A 16,431-nucleotide genomic window follows, 5' to 3' on the forward strand; every position below is an offset into this window, starting at 1 on the left:
GACCCACAATAATGAGTGCTTAAGAATTCTGTCAGCTAACAAAAAGATGACTCTATCCACTAATATCTCATTTTGCATTGCTTAGTTTACTTTATCTTTCACATCTGCTAGGCCTTCAGGAAAGCTGCATGAAGCACTAACAGATGCAGCACTTCAGCCATCATGTAAAGTCCCTAATGGCTACAAGTGGATGTTCCACTACCAAATGAGCAAGGAAAAGTTCTAGTTTGAAAATAATTCAAAACATTAAAAGATAATTAAAATTTCAAAAATAAATAATAAATAAATTGGTGCAATAGAATTAGCTTCTAGAAAACATGTCATCTTTCATTATCTGAGGATGTGGGGAAAGTTGAGAATTTCTCTATCCTGCTATTATGTAGGACCATAGAATGGTTTGATTTGGAAGAGACCTTTAGGATCAAGAGGGATGTAACAGAGTGACACAAACAGATCCTTGTGTCAAATTTGCCTCGAACCAATAAGAAAAAATGTTAATCTACATAATATGTATATAATATATGGCTTATAACATCTCAGAAAGTCATCCAAATATTAAAAAAAAAAATAACATACTTTCACTGTAGGTAGGCCTGATTTAACTGTGAGATGACAAAGGTCAGAGAAAGCTAGACAAAATAGAAAACTACGACAAACAACATGGGAACGGCACTGTCAAACTTCAGACATTCCTAAAATCTAAAATCAAAAATTATCCCAGACAGCAAGGAACTTATGAGGGAAATCCCCCAGGAATCATTTCTGTGTATTACTGGACATATTTCTGCTAGTAAGACAAATGGCTGCAGGTATGGACAAAGACACACACTGATTGTTATTCCATTTATATTGTAATACATCACAGTGTGGCAAGATACATACATCTCTACAAATGAGGATAAACTCCTCGGGTAGAATTTTCACTGTCCACGGCCAATGATTTATATTACCATACTATCTTCAAATAAGAGTCCTCATCATTAAGGGAGTTAGAAGAGGGGTTCCGTTCCTGGATGGACTGACAGCTTGTGATCAGGAAAGATGCCAGAAAAGCAGACATGCTGCAGCCTCTGTGAGAAAGCAAGGCTGAGGAGGGGCAGGGGCTGGGCACTGAGCCTTAGGGCATACTGGGCAGGGCAGGGCTTTCTGGTCATAGCTAGGTAAAGATCTCACTTTGAATCACACCACTTTTCTTCTCTGAGCCACATGACTTCAGGTACTCAAAAAAAAAAAAGACCAAGAAATCATTGCCAGTGCATTATCTTCCAGTAAGCATGCTCTAGCTCTGCGCTGATCACTGGCTTAACATAGCAATTAGGTGCCACGTTTTCATCTTTACATTTCCAAGTAGTTTTACATTCCCTCATGTGACAGACTGCTTCTATATCAGAACAAACTAACCTCTGGCATCTTGCTTTCCTCACACAGCCCGTATTTAGTGAGAGTAAAACCACTCTTTAGCAATAACATTGGAGTGTGCAGTTATCCTTGAGGTGCCGTCCTAGATCCAGTGTCAGATATGTAGAAAGCTGTGTTTCCAAGAGTTTTACCACTAAATCTTCGTAGCCCTCTAATGTCCCTGCATTATGTAAATACTGTCTCTTAAATTGAGTAGTTCTCTAAATCACCATCAAAAGTCAGGGAAGTCTTACATCTGCATATGCCTATACCAACAAAACACCCCCTGAACTTCGTTATATAAGCAAAGTTAATGTTTTACCAATTGACAAAGAAAATTACACAACTATATGCACAGTTTAACTTTTTTTATTTTGTTGATACAATGTTAACTTTCATATTAAGAACTTGATATCCCCACATCAGCACTGCATTAATGCTAGGTATTACTGTAAAATATAAAAGGTTTATTAAAATGGGAAACATAAGTGTTACTTGCTTCCCATAGATAACAAACACTGTTCTCTATTAGCAGAGCTCTGGGTGGTAAATTACTCCTTTGGAAGCTCAGCATGCACTTACCTTGACATAACTCATCTCTGCAGAAATGCCTTGACCCTCACAGAGAAAACTGAAGCAAATACTCACCCTCTGTGCTTGAAGTTAAGTATCCAGGTAGTATCCTAGCACTCAGTGAATTATTCATACATTCAACTCATTAAAAGCTATGCAGCTTAAAGCAGACTCAATGCTATGGCACCACACTCTGAATCTGCAGACCTGAGGTAACCAGAGCACCCTGCCCTGCAATAAGGCCACATTTTCACACCATAAACAATATACCATATCAGAAACTATTTACATTACCAAATTCAGAGAAGGCATAGCTGAGCACATTTTCATGGATTTACTCACAGCTCAACATTGCATTCTGTGTTCATTTTATTAAATAAATATATAAATTATTGCCTTTAAAAATAGAAAGGTTTAAATTTTGGCACAGTTATCCTTCTAAGCCTACATTTAACCTTTTGACATTTTATTTCTTGAATTGTGTAATCTTTAATCATCCAACTGAATAAGTGTAAAAAAAAAATGCACAGCAACTTCTCATCACAACAAGCTCTGTCTCCTTCACTGCTATTTCTTTCAATGCATGCATGGGCACGGTCCCCACAGCCTGGCACATTCTTCATCTGCCTAATAAAAATATCTACCCTCTTTAAATCTTTTCTGAAGCTTTGTGTTTTAAGTTTACTTCAAAGGTCTAACAGAAGTTTGTGGTTTCCTGGCTATCATATTTATCTATGTCTCAGTCACTAGCACACCGAATTATGCAATTGCTCTGTTACTCAAGGAGCACTAAACATTTGTAACTGCTCACGAGTACAGAGAGTCATTTTAGGTCCATCTCACAGGAAGAAGGATCATCATATACATAAATCTACATCCTACTTCCATTTTTCTGCAAGAAGACAAACAGATTGAAAGAAAGGACAAGCTTGGCTGCCTTTGTAAATAGCCTTATTGCCAAAATCAAAAATAAGCCATTGTATCCCAACAATTCAGCCCCTCAAATTAAACCTCCACTCTACTGCAATTACAGGTGTCTGTTTGCTTAACCAGAGACCAAACTCACATTGGAGACATCAGTTAATGAAAAGTGAGTGCTCTGATGATTTTTGATCATAGGAGAGAAATTAGCATTAAAGTTATTACTGCTTTAAATTTAATCATTGCCAAAAACAGCATAACTAATTTTAGCTGAGATGTAATGCTCTGAAAACTTTGTTAAAGGTGATTTTCAAAGTCCAGTAATTGAACTTGAAATGTAAGGATGATAGTGACAACGTATATGCAGGAGAACTAGTACATCCACCGCTCAGAATGTGTGAAGAACTTTTATATTTATTCCAAGAACCAGCCAAGTATACCTATATTAACTTTCTAAAAGTGTTTTAACTCTAAGTAGTAGCAAGAAAAATTACCTGCTTGATCAGTGAGTAAACTTCAATGGCAACTGTTTAATGCAATGGTAAAATACTGAAATTATGCTTTCAGCTTCACTACTGTAGTTTTGCTAATGATTTTCTAGTGATCTTGTGCTTACAAAAGAGTATCTAGCCAGAAAGGAAATACTAAGCTTAAAGAAGCAAAGTCAAAACATGAAGAATTTGTTAATTATTTACTATAAAGAGTAAGGGATTGATACATGCAGTTACAGATTAAAATATTACCAAATATCTGATAATTGAAAAAGTAACGCAGTTTTCAGGAATAAAATCTAGCATCTGATGCAAGTAGGGAAGGAGGACATTTGGCCATGGTTTCCCTTTTTAATATCTAATTATCCTCCTATTCAGAGGTAGACAGAATTCCTATGGAGTCATCTTTAAACAAAGAAATTTTGATATGACATTCCATAAATAAATAGTGTGTCACATGCATTTCAGATGATGACAGAAAATATATTGATAATGGAGAAAGTGGAAACAATTCTTTGGAGTTCTTCACTTGTATTCAACAATTTTGATTCTTGTATCTGACACTAAACATTGTTGAATGTGCGGGCCAGAGACAGGTGTGATACTTCTGTCCCTGTCTATACAGAATAATCTAATTAGGCTGCTTAATTTTAAAATAGGCCAGCAAACATTCAGGTTCTGATCTATTCTACTTTGTCTTATTCTTACAGAAAAAATTTTAAATATTTTATAAAGACCGTTGTATATAGTAGCATTATTTTTTATCTTACCTAATAAACCAACTTACATTTGTGTGATGACACCTCTGAATGGGGAAGAATTATCACTTTTGTCATTTCTAAAGGTTTATAAAAATACAATTAATTATCCTATAAATGTACTGTAATGATTCTAAGGCTTTGAATTTCCAGTTGCATAAAGACAGACTTTAAGCACTGTATTTTCAGAAAAAAATAATTCCTCTCTTTTTAACAGGACAAAGCTCTCTTCCCTAGGTTATAATAAACAAGACCCCAAAGCTATCGTTCATTTATAATGGAAACATTGATGAACACTGGTCTCAGACAAGTATTGCTTTCTTTGTGATTTGGTGAGAGCAACAGCACACACTGAAGAGCAACAGAAACAACTGCAATGTAAATAACAATACTTAGGAGCCTAGAAATTAAACAAATGAGAAGTACCCAGGTAACTGTTAGAAAAATGCTTTAAGTAATTTCCTGTTCTTCTTTATCTGACAGAGCCTACTCACCTTGTGCAGAGATTTGAAAGCTCACAAGCTACTCTGCTTTATTTGAGAGCGAATACTCTACATTTCTGAAAACTATTTCTTATTGAACCCTATCAACAGAGGAGTTGGCTCTTCAGTTAACATATCATTTGCCACTGCCACATCAAAATGCTAGCATTTACTCAACCTGGAGGTTTTCTGAGCAGATAGTATTTTCGGTTTTTTCTGCTTGGCTGTATTCATTTCTGCATTTTAATCATCAGTGTTCTAGATCAACTTCTGCTGTGGTTTATCCCACTGGATTTTTATTCTTTTTTCCTCCTACAGCCTTTTGTCACTCTCACTTCCATCTGTTAAGAGCTATGTACAAGCCTAGTAAAATTGTTAAAATTTTGAATTTTCAATTGGAACTGAAGAGAAGATGACATCAACAATTTTATAACAGAAGAGGAATTAATAGGTCTGGGAATAATCTCTAGTCTCCCACCTCAAAATGTTCCCATTAACATGCACATGTGTAAGTGTATTCGAACTCGTACAAGCAGATGTTGTTCCTCAGAGTTTGAAAATTACTGATATTGACGAGGACATAGTTTTTATAGCCCTAAAACTGATGAATAAATTGATTAAGGTTGAAATCAGATCTTGAATTCACATGCAGTTGTATTCCAAAATACAACACTACACACAATACACAGATACTCATACCAGTTATCAATAACATTCCTTGAGAGTCAATACAGCGACCTAAAATGACATATGAAAAAAAAGAAAACCAACAGATTTGAAGTGTGTAAGTACCAAATCAGTGGCAAACCTGGTACTCACTCCCACTTCTGCCCTGAGCAGTAAGTGACGGAGTGCTTCCTCAACGCTGATTTAATTTACAATTAGAATTTTCCTAAATGCAATGGCTACACCCTATCACAGAAACCTCACTTCTAACCTTAACATGTGACATAGCACGAAAACTGCTGACACAAATAATTGACTGCTTTATTATAAATAAGAATACTAAGAATTTTTAAATGCCTCATGAATCCATATTAACTCTACGATATTGATTTCAGAAAAGTTCATTTCATTTTCACAGCAATATGCCATGATCCAAGCACTTAAAAAAAAACCTCTCAGTTTTAACTGTCATTGAAATATCCTTCATTTCAAAGATATCAAGAAATTATCACTATTCATTTTCAATACAAAGGCTCTTACATTTCAGCTGTCATTTTCAAAAAATCATACTGAAAATAGTGTTTCTAAGCAGAGTTCAGTTGCAGTGTAATAAGTAATAATTTCATCAATTAGCAGCATTCAGCATCCACTGAGAGTTCTCTCACTATTATTTTATTCATAGAGTCCTTTGTGGAAGCAGCATACTAAAAAGATCCATTTATCCTTCAAGGTTTTTCATAAATGTGTCATACATCTTAGAAAACAATTGCTTATTATTCTCACTCAATCTAAATAACTATAATAACTTCCAGGTGTAAAACCCCTTTTTATACCTCCAATCTTCTTTAATCACATTATGGGGCTACATTTTTAATAACCTATTCTAACACTTCTACCTACTTTTACGCACGCATTCTGGAGTTGTACATGGATGCTTGGCATCTCTGGATGGGAGGGGAGCTGTCTTATTGTCAAGAGCAGAACAGAAGGCGGTTTTGTACAATGCCCTTCAGAATCAAGGCAAAAAACAGGCATTTTATAATGAGCTAGGTGGTAGCGTAGATGTTAATGGTGCAAAGACTGTAAAGGAAAATGCTGCAATTGTTAAATTCTGCAATAGCTCACTTGTATCCTTGCAGATAGGAGCTTGTTTTATTTCTCTTTTCCCCTGGATCCCTACATATATCAGCCCACTTCTCCTGAACTACTAGGATGCATCCTGGCTTCTGCCCTTTCACCTCAAGACTGCAAAGTTCCTGCTTCAGAGCACACCATCATTTTGTAAGGAGCTGCTAAACATGTGGCTGAGCATGTGGCTCTCAGGTCTGGAGCAGCACTGTGCAACACCAGCAGCCCTGTCTTGGAAGGAGCGGCCCAGAGTCCAGCAATGCTACGTTCACTTTAAGTCCCTGAGATGTCCTAGTGGCTGAGAAAGCCCCAAGCAATATAGCTCATTCCTTCAGAAGGTTCAATTTAAATAAGGCCTGAGAGCACAAGTAAGAACCTAGGAAAAGTATGCAGTAATATATTAACACACCAGGTACTGCAACAGTGTACCTATCTGAAAACAGCACAGTCCAAACCCCATAACAAATATCAATAAAGTTATATTGCTAATTTGCCTTGAAAGAAGAGCATCACTAGGAAGAAGAGATTAACTAACAAAGTTAATAAAGCAGTTTCCAATTTTTACACCTAATTTCCACATTCCCAAAGCAGTGTGCACAGGTATACCTGTTAAAAACCTGCATACACCAGCAGATGGAAATTGGACAGTTTGGCTGCTTGGATAGCTTTCCCTTTAATTACATATGTAATTGGTTTTAAACCCAAAATTAAAATGTCGGAATGTACCATGATTTCTTTTAACTAATGACTACCATTCCATCCACATAGAAATATTTAGATTCAATACAGATATTTTTTTAATTAGTTTTCACATGAAGTCACAGGAAAACATGTCTATCTTCCCCCATTTGCACTGCCAGTGTCAAGGCAGGATGGAAAGGCCAACCATTTCAATGAACTAAAGGAAACGTAATTTTAAGGTCAAGTCACTTGTAATACTTCAGGCAGCAAATGTCATACTGAAAATAAAATTGAACCTTGGCTTGAGCAGAGATGGTATTTCAAGGACTTCACTGTGTTTACCATTTTAAATTTACTAATAAAACAGTCATCGCATATTAATGTTTATCATACTATTAAAGCATTCTGGAGACACATAAATACTGAAAGCATTTTTAAAAACACAAAACACTTGTATACGTGGGCTTCATCCATTTTCATATCATGAAATTTCTGCTAGACCTAAAAATACTCGAAATTTCACATTGCCTTAGATGGGCACCTGTGACCAGAGTAAGAGACCGATTTATTTCATACAACAAAATATTATGAGAGTACAGAAATGAAATTGACCAACTCAGTCCACAGCATACAAAAACAAGATTTATTCTGTTTGTTCTGAAGTTACATACCAAAGGCCTGAGAGTATTTGTCTTTGTCCTGAGCAGCACAACCCAAGCACTTGCCTCTCTACAGCTAGAGGATGGGGAATGTCATTCCAATACCCTTACTGTGTGGGAGTCGAGGACACTGGAGGCAGTTCAGACTCCTCATGCCTTTGTCTAAGGCTGATCACTCTTTAAACCATTTACCCTAGACTCATAGAATCAAAGCTGACAAAGACCTCCAAGATCATCTAGCTCAACTATCCACCTACCACTAATATTTCAGCACTAAACCAAGTCCCTCAGTGCAACACCTAAATGTTTCTTGAACAGCTGCAGGGATGATGACTGAACCACCTCCCTAGACAGCTTATTCTAGCACCTGATGTCTCGTTCAGTGAATTTTTTTTCCTGATATCCAACCTGAACTCCTGGCACAACTTGAGACTAGAGAGAATGGCCTCATCACTTGTTATGTGAGAGGTCAGCTTTCACAAATGCACTTATTGGTTTGATACAGATAAGCAATTCATTCAGATGATATGGTTCTCTTGTATTGTAAGGTAGTCGTGAAAGGTTAGAAAGTTGTTTATACACATCTGAATTGCTTTACAAAGACTCTTGCATCTCTGCTACTTGCAAGAATAACCAGATTGATTCCTTTGGGCTGAGGATGGTGATTCTACCACAGATTAACTGTGTAGTAACTTATTCTAAGGTTAATATTAAGAGAAAAAACAATATGTATATTGATTTAAATAGTCCCAGATGTATTCCCTTTGTTATTTCATCTTCAGTATGTATTGTGATTTTTAGTAGTGAAAGCATTCTCAAATATTTAAAGCAATTTGACAACTTGAATCTTATAATATTTGTAATTTACAAAATCAAAATAAATTTGTGCATTTCTTATAGTTGCACCAATCTCTGAAAAAAAAAAAAGATAGAGGATTTAAAGTTAAACTTAAGACCCAAACTGATTTACCTCCTTCTTCATAAAATAAAAATCAGACAACTCGAACACAATGTTATTTTCTTGTAAGAGGAACAGAAATTTTAGTTTATTTCCTCCACTAATTTCTTTAACTTCCTTTTGAATTATGGCATCACATTTGAACTGCATACAGACCACCAGGATCTGCATAGGCCTCTGCTGTCATTTAGCAAGCTGATGCTCTCTATGTTTAAGGACGCCAGAGATTGATTCTGTGCTGATCTGCAAGAAGAATTCTGCCCTTCACACAAAAATGATAGCAAGTGAAAATGAATGGATTTTGAATAACATGCCACGCAAATGCTACTCTCTGAGTTTCTGATAAGATATCTGTAGCCAAAGGTTTACTAATTTCAAATCATTCTTGCCCAAGACTTATATAGAGGAACAAATCCTGCTCTTCACAAAGGCGACAGCACAGGGCAAGGAGCAGCGCATGTAACACTGCACTGATGAAATAAAAAAAAGCATAGAAATGATATGCTAATAAGAGGAAGGAGGTTGCCAGGCAACCAGGGAGGCAGAGAAAGCTGGTTTGATGTGAGCCCTGTGCTGCCAAAGGGTGAGCGCAGCACAGCAGGCAGGGCACGCGCAGCCCTGCTCCACTGGCAGCAGTGATTCCAGCTCTTCTCAATGTTTTATGCAGAAGTGTGTCCGCAGGTCAGTGCCAGCTGTTTGTCTTCCCAGAGTCATTTTACTGACATGGCCACAGTGGTATATGATAGGACAGATAGCGGATTTTAAAAGACACACACACTGAATAACAGCAGCACGTGCTTTTGGCTAACATGGATTGCACTGTGCACATATACTGGCTTGTAGGATAGATAGTGTTGGATGAAGACAAATCGCACAGCATTGGGCATGTGAGTTCCAAAAGCACCACAGGTTCTGCCAGCCACTACAGCCAAGCCCCTTCATGCTCCCCCCCAATCAGCCTGCACCCTGCGGCCAGGTGCAAACTCAGCCTCGTGAGCACAGCTTATAAGTGAAACTCATCAAGGAAGATACAACAGCTCTTCATGGTTACAGAAACACTAAGCAGAGGAAATAACACTCACATCCAGTCTACGTTAAACCATCATGAAATCCATTCACGTAACAAAAGGGAAAATGAATTTCAGTTCCTTTTTGTTTCCAGAACTGTTCATGACAGTGACAACTACCACAAGTCTCACCTGAGCACGCACTTCTCATAAATCCCAGCTGTGAGAAAGGGTGGGAGAAGCAGGTTAAGGGCTATCTTCTGGATGAGTTACAAAGAGAAAAATTGAAAATGTGTAGGGAAAAAAATATAGAATTTAACTGTTGTTCAGCTTTCAAAGACTGAAGAACAACAAAAAAGCACAAGAGGTTTTTTCTTTCAGTATCATTGGTTCGGAGGATCTGAATGAATTTCAGCACAAAAATGTAGCAGACTACCTGCAGCGGAGGTGCAAATTTACATATCTCTTTGAACATCAACAGTATTTGAATACACAGCATGAAAGGACACAGAAGTATCCCTTGCAGAAACCTCCTTGCCATGCACCAGCCCAGGCTTTAACCTCAGGAGTACACTGTATCATTCATTTCCCCAAGATATTCCTGGTCACTGTGGTGCACACCTGCCAATAAGGACTTCGCCATCACGCAGTCATTACTGTTTTAGTAAAACTCTTAGCTGAATGGAACAAAGCCACTCACACAATGGAAGAGCTTCAGAGAAAGTCATCAAACAAAAACGGATAATGGGAAGTTTTGCTTCCTCGCTGAATGCTCATCAAATGGCCCTCAGCAGACACAGCTATCCATCAAAAACAGCCATCTGATCATCATACCGAGCTACAAAGCATTTACCTAAAAAATAATTTTACACTTTGAAACTTCATTACGGAACTTCAAACAAATCACAGGAATCTCTAAAGAAAATGACTGTAACAGTTGGTGCTTTTAAATAAAAGCCTGGCCTCTATCAAAGAAAGCTTCAGCTATTTATTCACATAACCTTTCCCTAGCAGTTCCCTGGGCCATGCTGATGGGTAGGATTCCCCATCTTACACTAGAGGCTTCCTGGATTTTATTTTTGCACTTTATTTTTCAACCCTTACCATAACTCATGGTTTACAGGACACCAGGCTTAGGTCTCAGCTGTACCCTCATTTCCTATGCTACACGCAGTCTTTTCACTCTTATAGTCCATCTATCCTTGGAGAAGAATAGACATGTCAGGAGAAACGTGCTTAACTTTTTCTCACAGTGAACACTAGAAGGAGCAGGCTAAGTAAATATCCCAGTGAAAAAAAAATCTTCACTGCTGTCATGTCTGCTGCTTTAAGCAGTGAGTGGTTGCAAAACAAAGCTTCCTTCAGGCTGAGGGGCACCTGGTGGGTAACTGCATGAACCATGGGACCAGCATGCCTTTTCCCACCATTCTCAGCATTAGAGATCAGGGAGTGCTGACTGCACGGGCCATAACCTCATGCCACTCCATCAGCAGGCCTCAGAGGGCAATGTGCACCTAGCAGCTGAGCAAGCTCACAGCCAATGCACGTGTGCCTGCACATGGAGCCTCCCATGCACTCCCTTAGATCAGCACCACCAGGAAAGTGTGCCTTTACCCTGAAGCTAACATGGCATGTAAAACTTCGGCAACAACTTATTTATGACAACACCACAGATATGAAAGTACACTACAGCAACAAGAACATCAAACATCAGCTACTGTAAAAGTAAATAAAGGTATGCAAATGAATTTTATAATGACTTTTCCAACAAGCATTATTTGAAAGCTATCTACACTTTCTAAAGCTAACTGAAGAGAAAGCTAGAAAGTTACAGGAGTGATGTTTGTTATTTTACACATGCCACAAATGTACCCTGGTAATTCTCAGACAACCACCAAACTTCTCTCAGAACATGACTTAGGCCTTCGCACCAGTCACACCTCAGTGGTATTTGGAAGCAGCTGTCTCAGTCTACCTTGTACCAGCTGCTGCCCCAGCAAGAGATTACCAACTCACCAGCTCACAGCCCCCTGTAACATGCCAGCAATAGACAGTTCACCAGGATGCTGGATGTGTAAAACACCAGCATAGCCCCTCTACCCACTGCAAGAATGATAACGCAGTTTCATACTGATGTAGTAGGGTGGTTAGTAATTTGCTGTCAGTGCTTTAGATTTGTGAGGACAGCGTGGCAGTATTTCTACTGTGGTGAGAAGAAGCCTTCACCAAGAAAGGTTGAGAGCTGTACTCTGACTGGCTGGAGAGCATTTGACAAGGACCTAGGAAGGTACCTAGCACCCCAGCATCACCAAAAGAGAGGACAAGGAGTGCAGGGACTGGAACCTGACAGAATAGCAGGTGGTCATCCCCCAGGGGATGTCTGATGTTTCAACTCATCCTGCTCAAAAACATCCAGAACCCATCTAGAAAAGCTCATTATTGTGGTGGGTCTGGACTTTGAATGCAATCAGGAAAACACATGCAGTTGTGTCATCTTGCATGAATTCAAGAAACTGAATTAAGATTCTAATCAGTATTTCATAGTTTTAGCAGTTCATTAATTCCCAAGTACTTGATTTTTTTTAAAGCACCATGTTTCTAAAAGAAATAACTGTGAATGTTCTGTACACATTGATATTAAAGAAACAGCTTAAAAAATGAAGGCATGTTTACTAGAGCATTCTTGATAGAGTTTTGCATGAGGCCCATAAATAATAGCTGGATTATTCTGAATAATTTACAAACAAAAAAAAAAAAGGAATTGTTTGGGTTTTGTGGTTTTCTGTTGTTGGTTTTTGCTTTTAAATTCTAGGGAAAAAATACATATTTTAACTGCAAAGCTCCTAGTCTTAAAGAAATCAGAAAGTAGACAGAGAACAACACCTCTGTGATTCCTTCATTTCCTTCAGTAAGACAGCAGCCAAAGGATTTCCAGGACAGGATGCAGCTGAAGCTACTGGCTAAGCCAGCCAGGGAAAAGGAGATCTCAGGGACAACTATCTAGATTTATTTATGTATTTAAAAATGTGTGAACCGGCTGTGATGTTAGCAACTTCTTGCACAGCTTCTTGGCTCCCCTTGAGGCAGTGACATCAGTCTTTATATACAGCCTACACTACAAGGTCAAGTTTCATGTTTTAGTTGTATGAATCATTGAGAAGCATATCTACACGAGAAGCAGCAGCACACCCTGAATGCTTTGGTCATCTTCTAGTCTGCTGTATAACAGCTGAATGGGGCATTTTATGAAAACTACTTATCTATGGCGATATAGGTTTTACTAATACATACTTTCCCTACTTCAAAGAAAAATATAAAATGTTTCTATAGAAAATATATTAATCACTAAATATACATTCTATTTACCCTCAAAAAAGTCACGCACGGGAAAACAAATAAGAGCTGCAAATGGACTATCAGTAATTATTGATATATTCATCTGAGAGACAAATCAGAGTGACTAAATTTAGTCAACCAGATGAGGAAAGGATGTTTGGTTAGAAGAAGAGTGCAATCATTTTCTTGGCAAATGAAATTAATGCTGAACGCAAAAGTAACCCAGGAAGAGCTGACCAAAGTTCGTAACTGCAACCTGAGAGCAAAGAAAATGCTGGTCTCTCTCAATATCCAACTTTCAATCACATAGTTCTGTATACCATTATGAACATGTGATCCCACAACATCTCATTCTTCAAATGAGTCATACTTAGCTTGAAATGTGAAGTAATAATCCTAGAAATACTTTATATATATATTTAAAACAAAACAAACAAAAAAAAAAACACAAGGAAAGTACTCAAAAGCCTTTACTACTAAAATCAAATAGAAAACTGAACTCCAACGCTTAAAGGAAAACCACAAATTGACTGCTTTGAAAACACTGAGCTGATAGACCAGCACTAACTTCACACCACAGTGCTCCCGTTCCTTCCAGGACTTCTACACGTTTGTTCTTCCCGACCATTACACAGCTCAGTTTGTCAGACTGTCTGTGTCAGTGTTGGGGACATAAGCAGCGGTCAGAGCAGCAGCTCAGTTAGGTGATGGACTGGGCACAAGAACTCAGGAGAAACAATGATACAGCTGGCACACCTAAACCAGAGGTGTACTCAAGCTATTGCCGTGCATCTTTTTTATGCGCTGACTCCTCAGCAATCTGCACACACAAAACCTCGTCTTTTACATCTCAGATACGCCACAGTAAAAGTTGTGTTACACTGTGACAAGAGCGGATGAGACTGTCGGCTACAAGTTGTAGTATTGTTGCTGTGTTTCTGCCGGACTCCCTCAGGCAGCCGAAGCCTGCAGACGGGCAGGGCGCAGCAAGCAGGGGCAGAGAGGCGGCACCTCGCCCCGCCGCTCTCATCCCACTTGGGCTCATCTCTACCTCGCGCTCAGCCTCGTCCAGTCCCCTTTCGAAAGCCGCAGGCTGACCTTCAGCAAACTCGCACACGACTGCAAACCGCTCAAAGCAAGGCTGCTGCTGCGGTCGCGCTGCACCCGAGGGCAAACACGCGGGCACAGCAGCGGCACCCCCCACCCCGAGCCGCTCCGCCTCGCTGCGCCGGAGCAGCTGACCCCGTCCCGGGGACACGGGCCCGACCCTGGAGAACGCCGCTGCGGGAAGCGTCGGACTGGGGGGAGGAGAGGCACCGCCCCCACACGCCCCTCGGCTCGCAGCCGCCCCACACATCGGGCTGAGCCCGGGCGCTTCTCGCAGAGCAGAGCTGCTCCTCCGCGGGGGGCTGCCCCGGGTCGGCAAGACGAGCGGAACCACGGGAGCGCGGAGCTCGCAACAGCGGCGACACTCTGCCCCCCCCCCCACCGCAGCCAAACTTTGCCGGGCGCTCCCGGCCGGGCGGAGCCCCCTCCCCGCCAGCCACAGCCGCCCGCCCCGGCAGGGCGAGTGGGTACCTCAATGTCCACAGGGTCCCGGCTCAGCACCCTAGCCATGCTGTCCGCACCGCCACCGCCTTCCCCCGGCTCCCCGCAGCTCCGGAGTGGAGCGGAACGCGGGAGGAGGCGGAGTCGTCAGCCCGGACTGCAACGCCCCGGTGGGCGGGCGGCCTCCCCGCAGCGCCGCGCTCCTCACGGGGCGCCCTGAGGGCAGGGGCCGCGAGCGGGTTCACCCCGACTCCGCGGAGGGAGGAGAGGCCCCGCCCGCCCCGTGCCCGATGGAGCGTCCCAGGCTCAGCTGGCACTCGAGGCCCAGCAGCCTCCGTCCTCGCCCTTCACGTTTGGGAAGGAAATAAGGGCTCCCAGACAGCAGCAAGCCTGCCACCGGCGGTATCTGTCGCTCATCTCTGTGAGACGGTCACAGCCAGCAAGTTCTTGGGACGGCCCAACACGAGCCTCCCCCTGCTTAGCTACACAGTTAAGCCTTCTTCCCTGCGTCCTCGGGAATAGCTCCGGCCCGCGGAAGCCACCGCGCACAATAGGTGCTCCAGGGCAGACAGGTGCTGCCACCTGTGCGCTCTGAAGCATCCTCTACTCCTGAATGTTTCGGTTATTTAACAGCCCCAAGACAATGTTTACAGTATCATTGAAAAAAAAAATAATAATCCCACTGCAACTTTGTATGCAAAGGTGTTTGTCTTCCCTGCTACCTTACAACAGCTAAAGCACTCACCATTTAAAAAAAAAACGCTGAACAGCTGATCACATCTGTTCCCAGACAGCACATTCAGGTACCACACCTGTGATCTGAAAGCATTTCTGAGCAGTTTTCTCAGTTTCACAAGAACAGCAGACTCATCTGCACCTAATCTTTGATTTTCCTATTTGTGTGCCAAGAAGTTTCCTACATCCCTTCTCCTCCTTTTCCAAAGAAGATCCCACATACAGCTCTCAATGTTTTTTTTTTACTCCACATTTTATCCAGCTAACTTTCAACTCTACTTTTCATTATCACAGCATAAATAGTATTTTTAAAGAGTTTCCACTCTTACTTGCTCAAAAGCTGCAAGTAGCTTCAACACTGTGTCTTTAGGTGCTTTGATTTTCCTCCTTTCACATATCTTGAGATATGTGCCTCTTGAAGAAGAGCACAAAAAATTTACAATTGTAGTTATAATAACGTTATGTGAACATAGGCAAATGAGCACTTTTGAGATGCCCAGTGGGGACTGCTTAGCATATAAGACGTAGAGAAATAAGTCTGTGGCTCTGAGTTCAGAGTAAGAGCTGAGTTTCCCCAACCCTTCGCAGCTCTACCACATAACAGCACTCACAAACCACAAATGTCCATGCCAAGCAGTTGAAGTGTTGACAGAAGAACCGGGAGCAGCATCCCTGTGTTGCTAGCATCTGTCTGTAACCTTTCATTAACACTGGCTTTGCTGGATAGCTAATGTGTGTGTGCTCCTGACCCATGCCTGTGGATGTAGAAGTGTATTAGGCCCACAAGTCACTTCCACGAGGAATATTTTCTGTACAAATGCAAAGCACAGCTTAGCATCCAGCTGCCTGCAGCTCACTTTCTAATCCAATTGTTCTAAATACAGGTTGTATTAACAAAGCCAAGCAGCAGCCACCAGACTCCAGCTGTTCTGTCAGGTTCTGAGCTGTCACAGGTAACACCTTTTCAAGGCGCTCCCACTTTTGGGGGAAGGTGCTAAAGCCCTTTTCTCTTTCTCTCAGCAGGTTACAAATCCTTGGGTACTTCCTTGTTGTGGACAAGGTCAATGGACCTGTCACCCCAGTAAATTAA

At 40.8% G+C, this 16,431-nt stretch overlaps 1 protein-coding gene across 3 annotated transcripts in view; it reads right to left on the minus strand.

The window, feature by feature from the left end:
- DPYD (dihydropyrimidine dehydrogenase) overlaps window positions 1–14,708 on the minus strand; it is a 318,162-nt gene extending 303,454 nt beyond the window's left edge. For all 3 annotated transcript variants that reach the window (XM_065742081.1, XM_065742088.1, XM_065742097.1), the window contains exon 1: window positions 14,637–14,708. In XM_065742081.1, the coding sequence (XP_065598153.1) occupies window positions 14,637–14,675 (39 nt within the window). In that variant the 5' untranslated portion in view covers window positions 14,676–14,708. The remainder of the gene's footprint in view (window positions 1–14,636) is intronic.
- Window positions 14,709–16,431: the final 1,723 nt, after the last annotated feature.

Source organism: Cyrtonyx montezumae, unplaced genomic scaffold, assembly GCF_038088225.1.
Source record: "Cyrtonyx montezumae isolate F1298 unplaced genomic scaffold, pur_monq_1.0 scaffold_1, whole genome shotgun sequence".
In the NCBI taxonomy this organism is placed as follows: domain Eukaryota; kingdom Metazoa; phylum Chordata; class Aves; order Galliformes; family Odontophoridae; genus Cyrtonyx; species Cyrtonyx montezumae.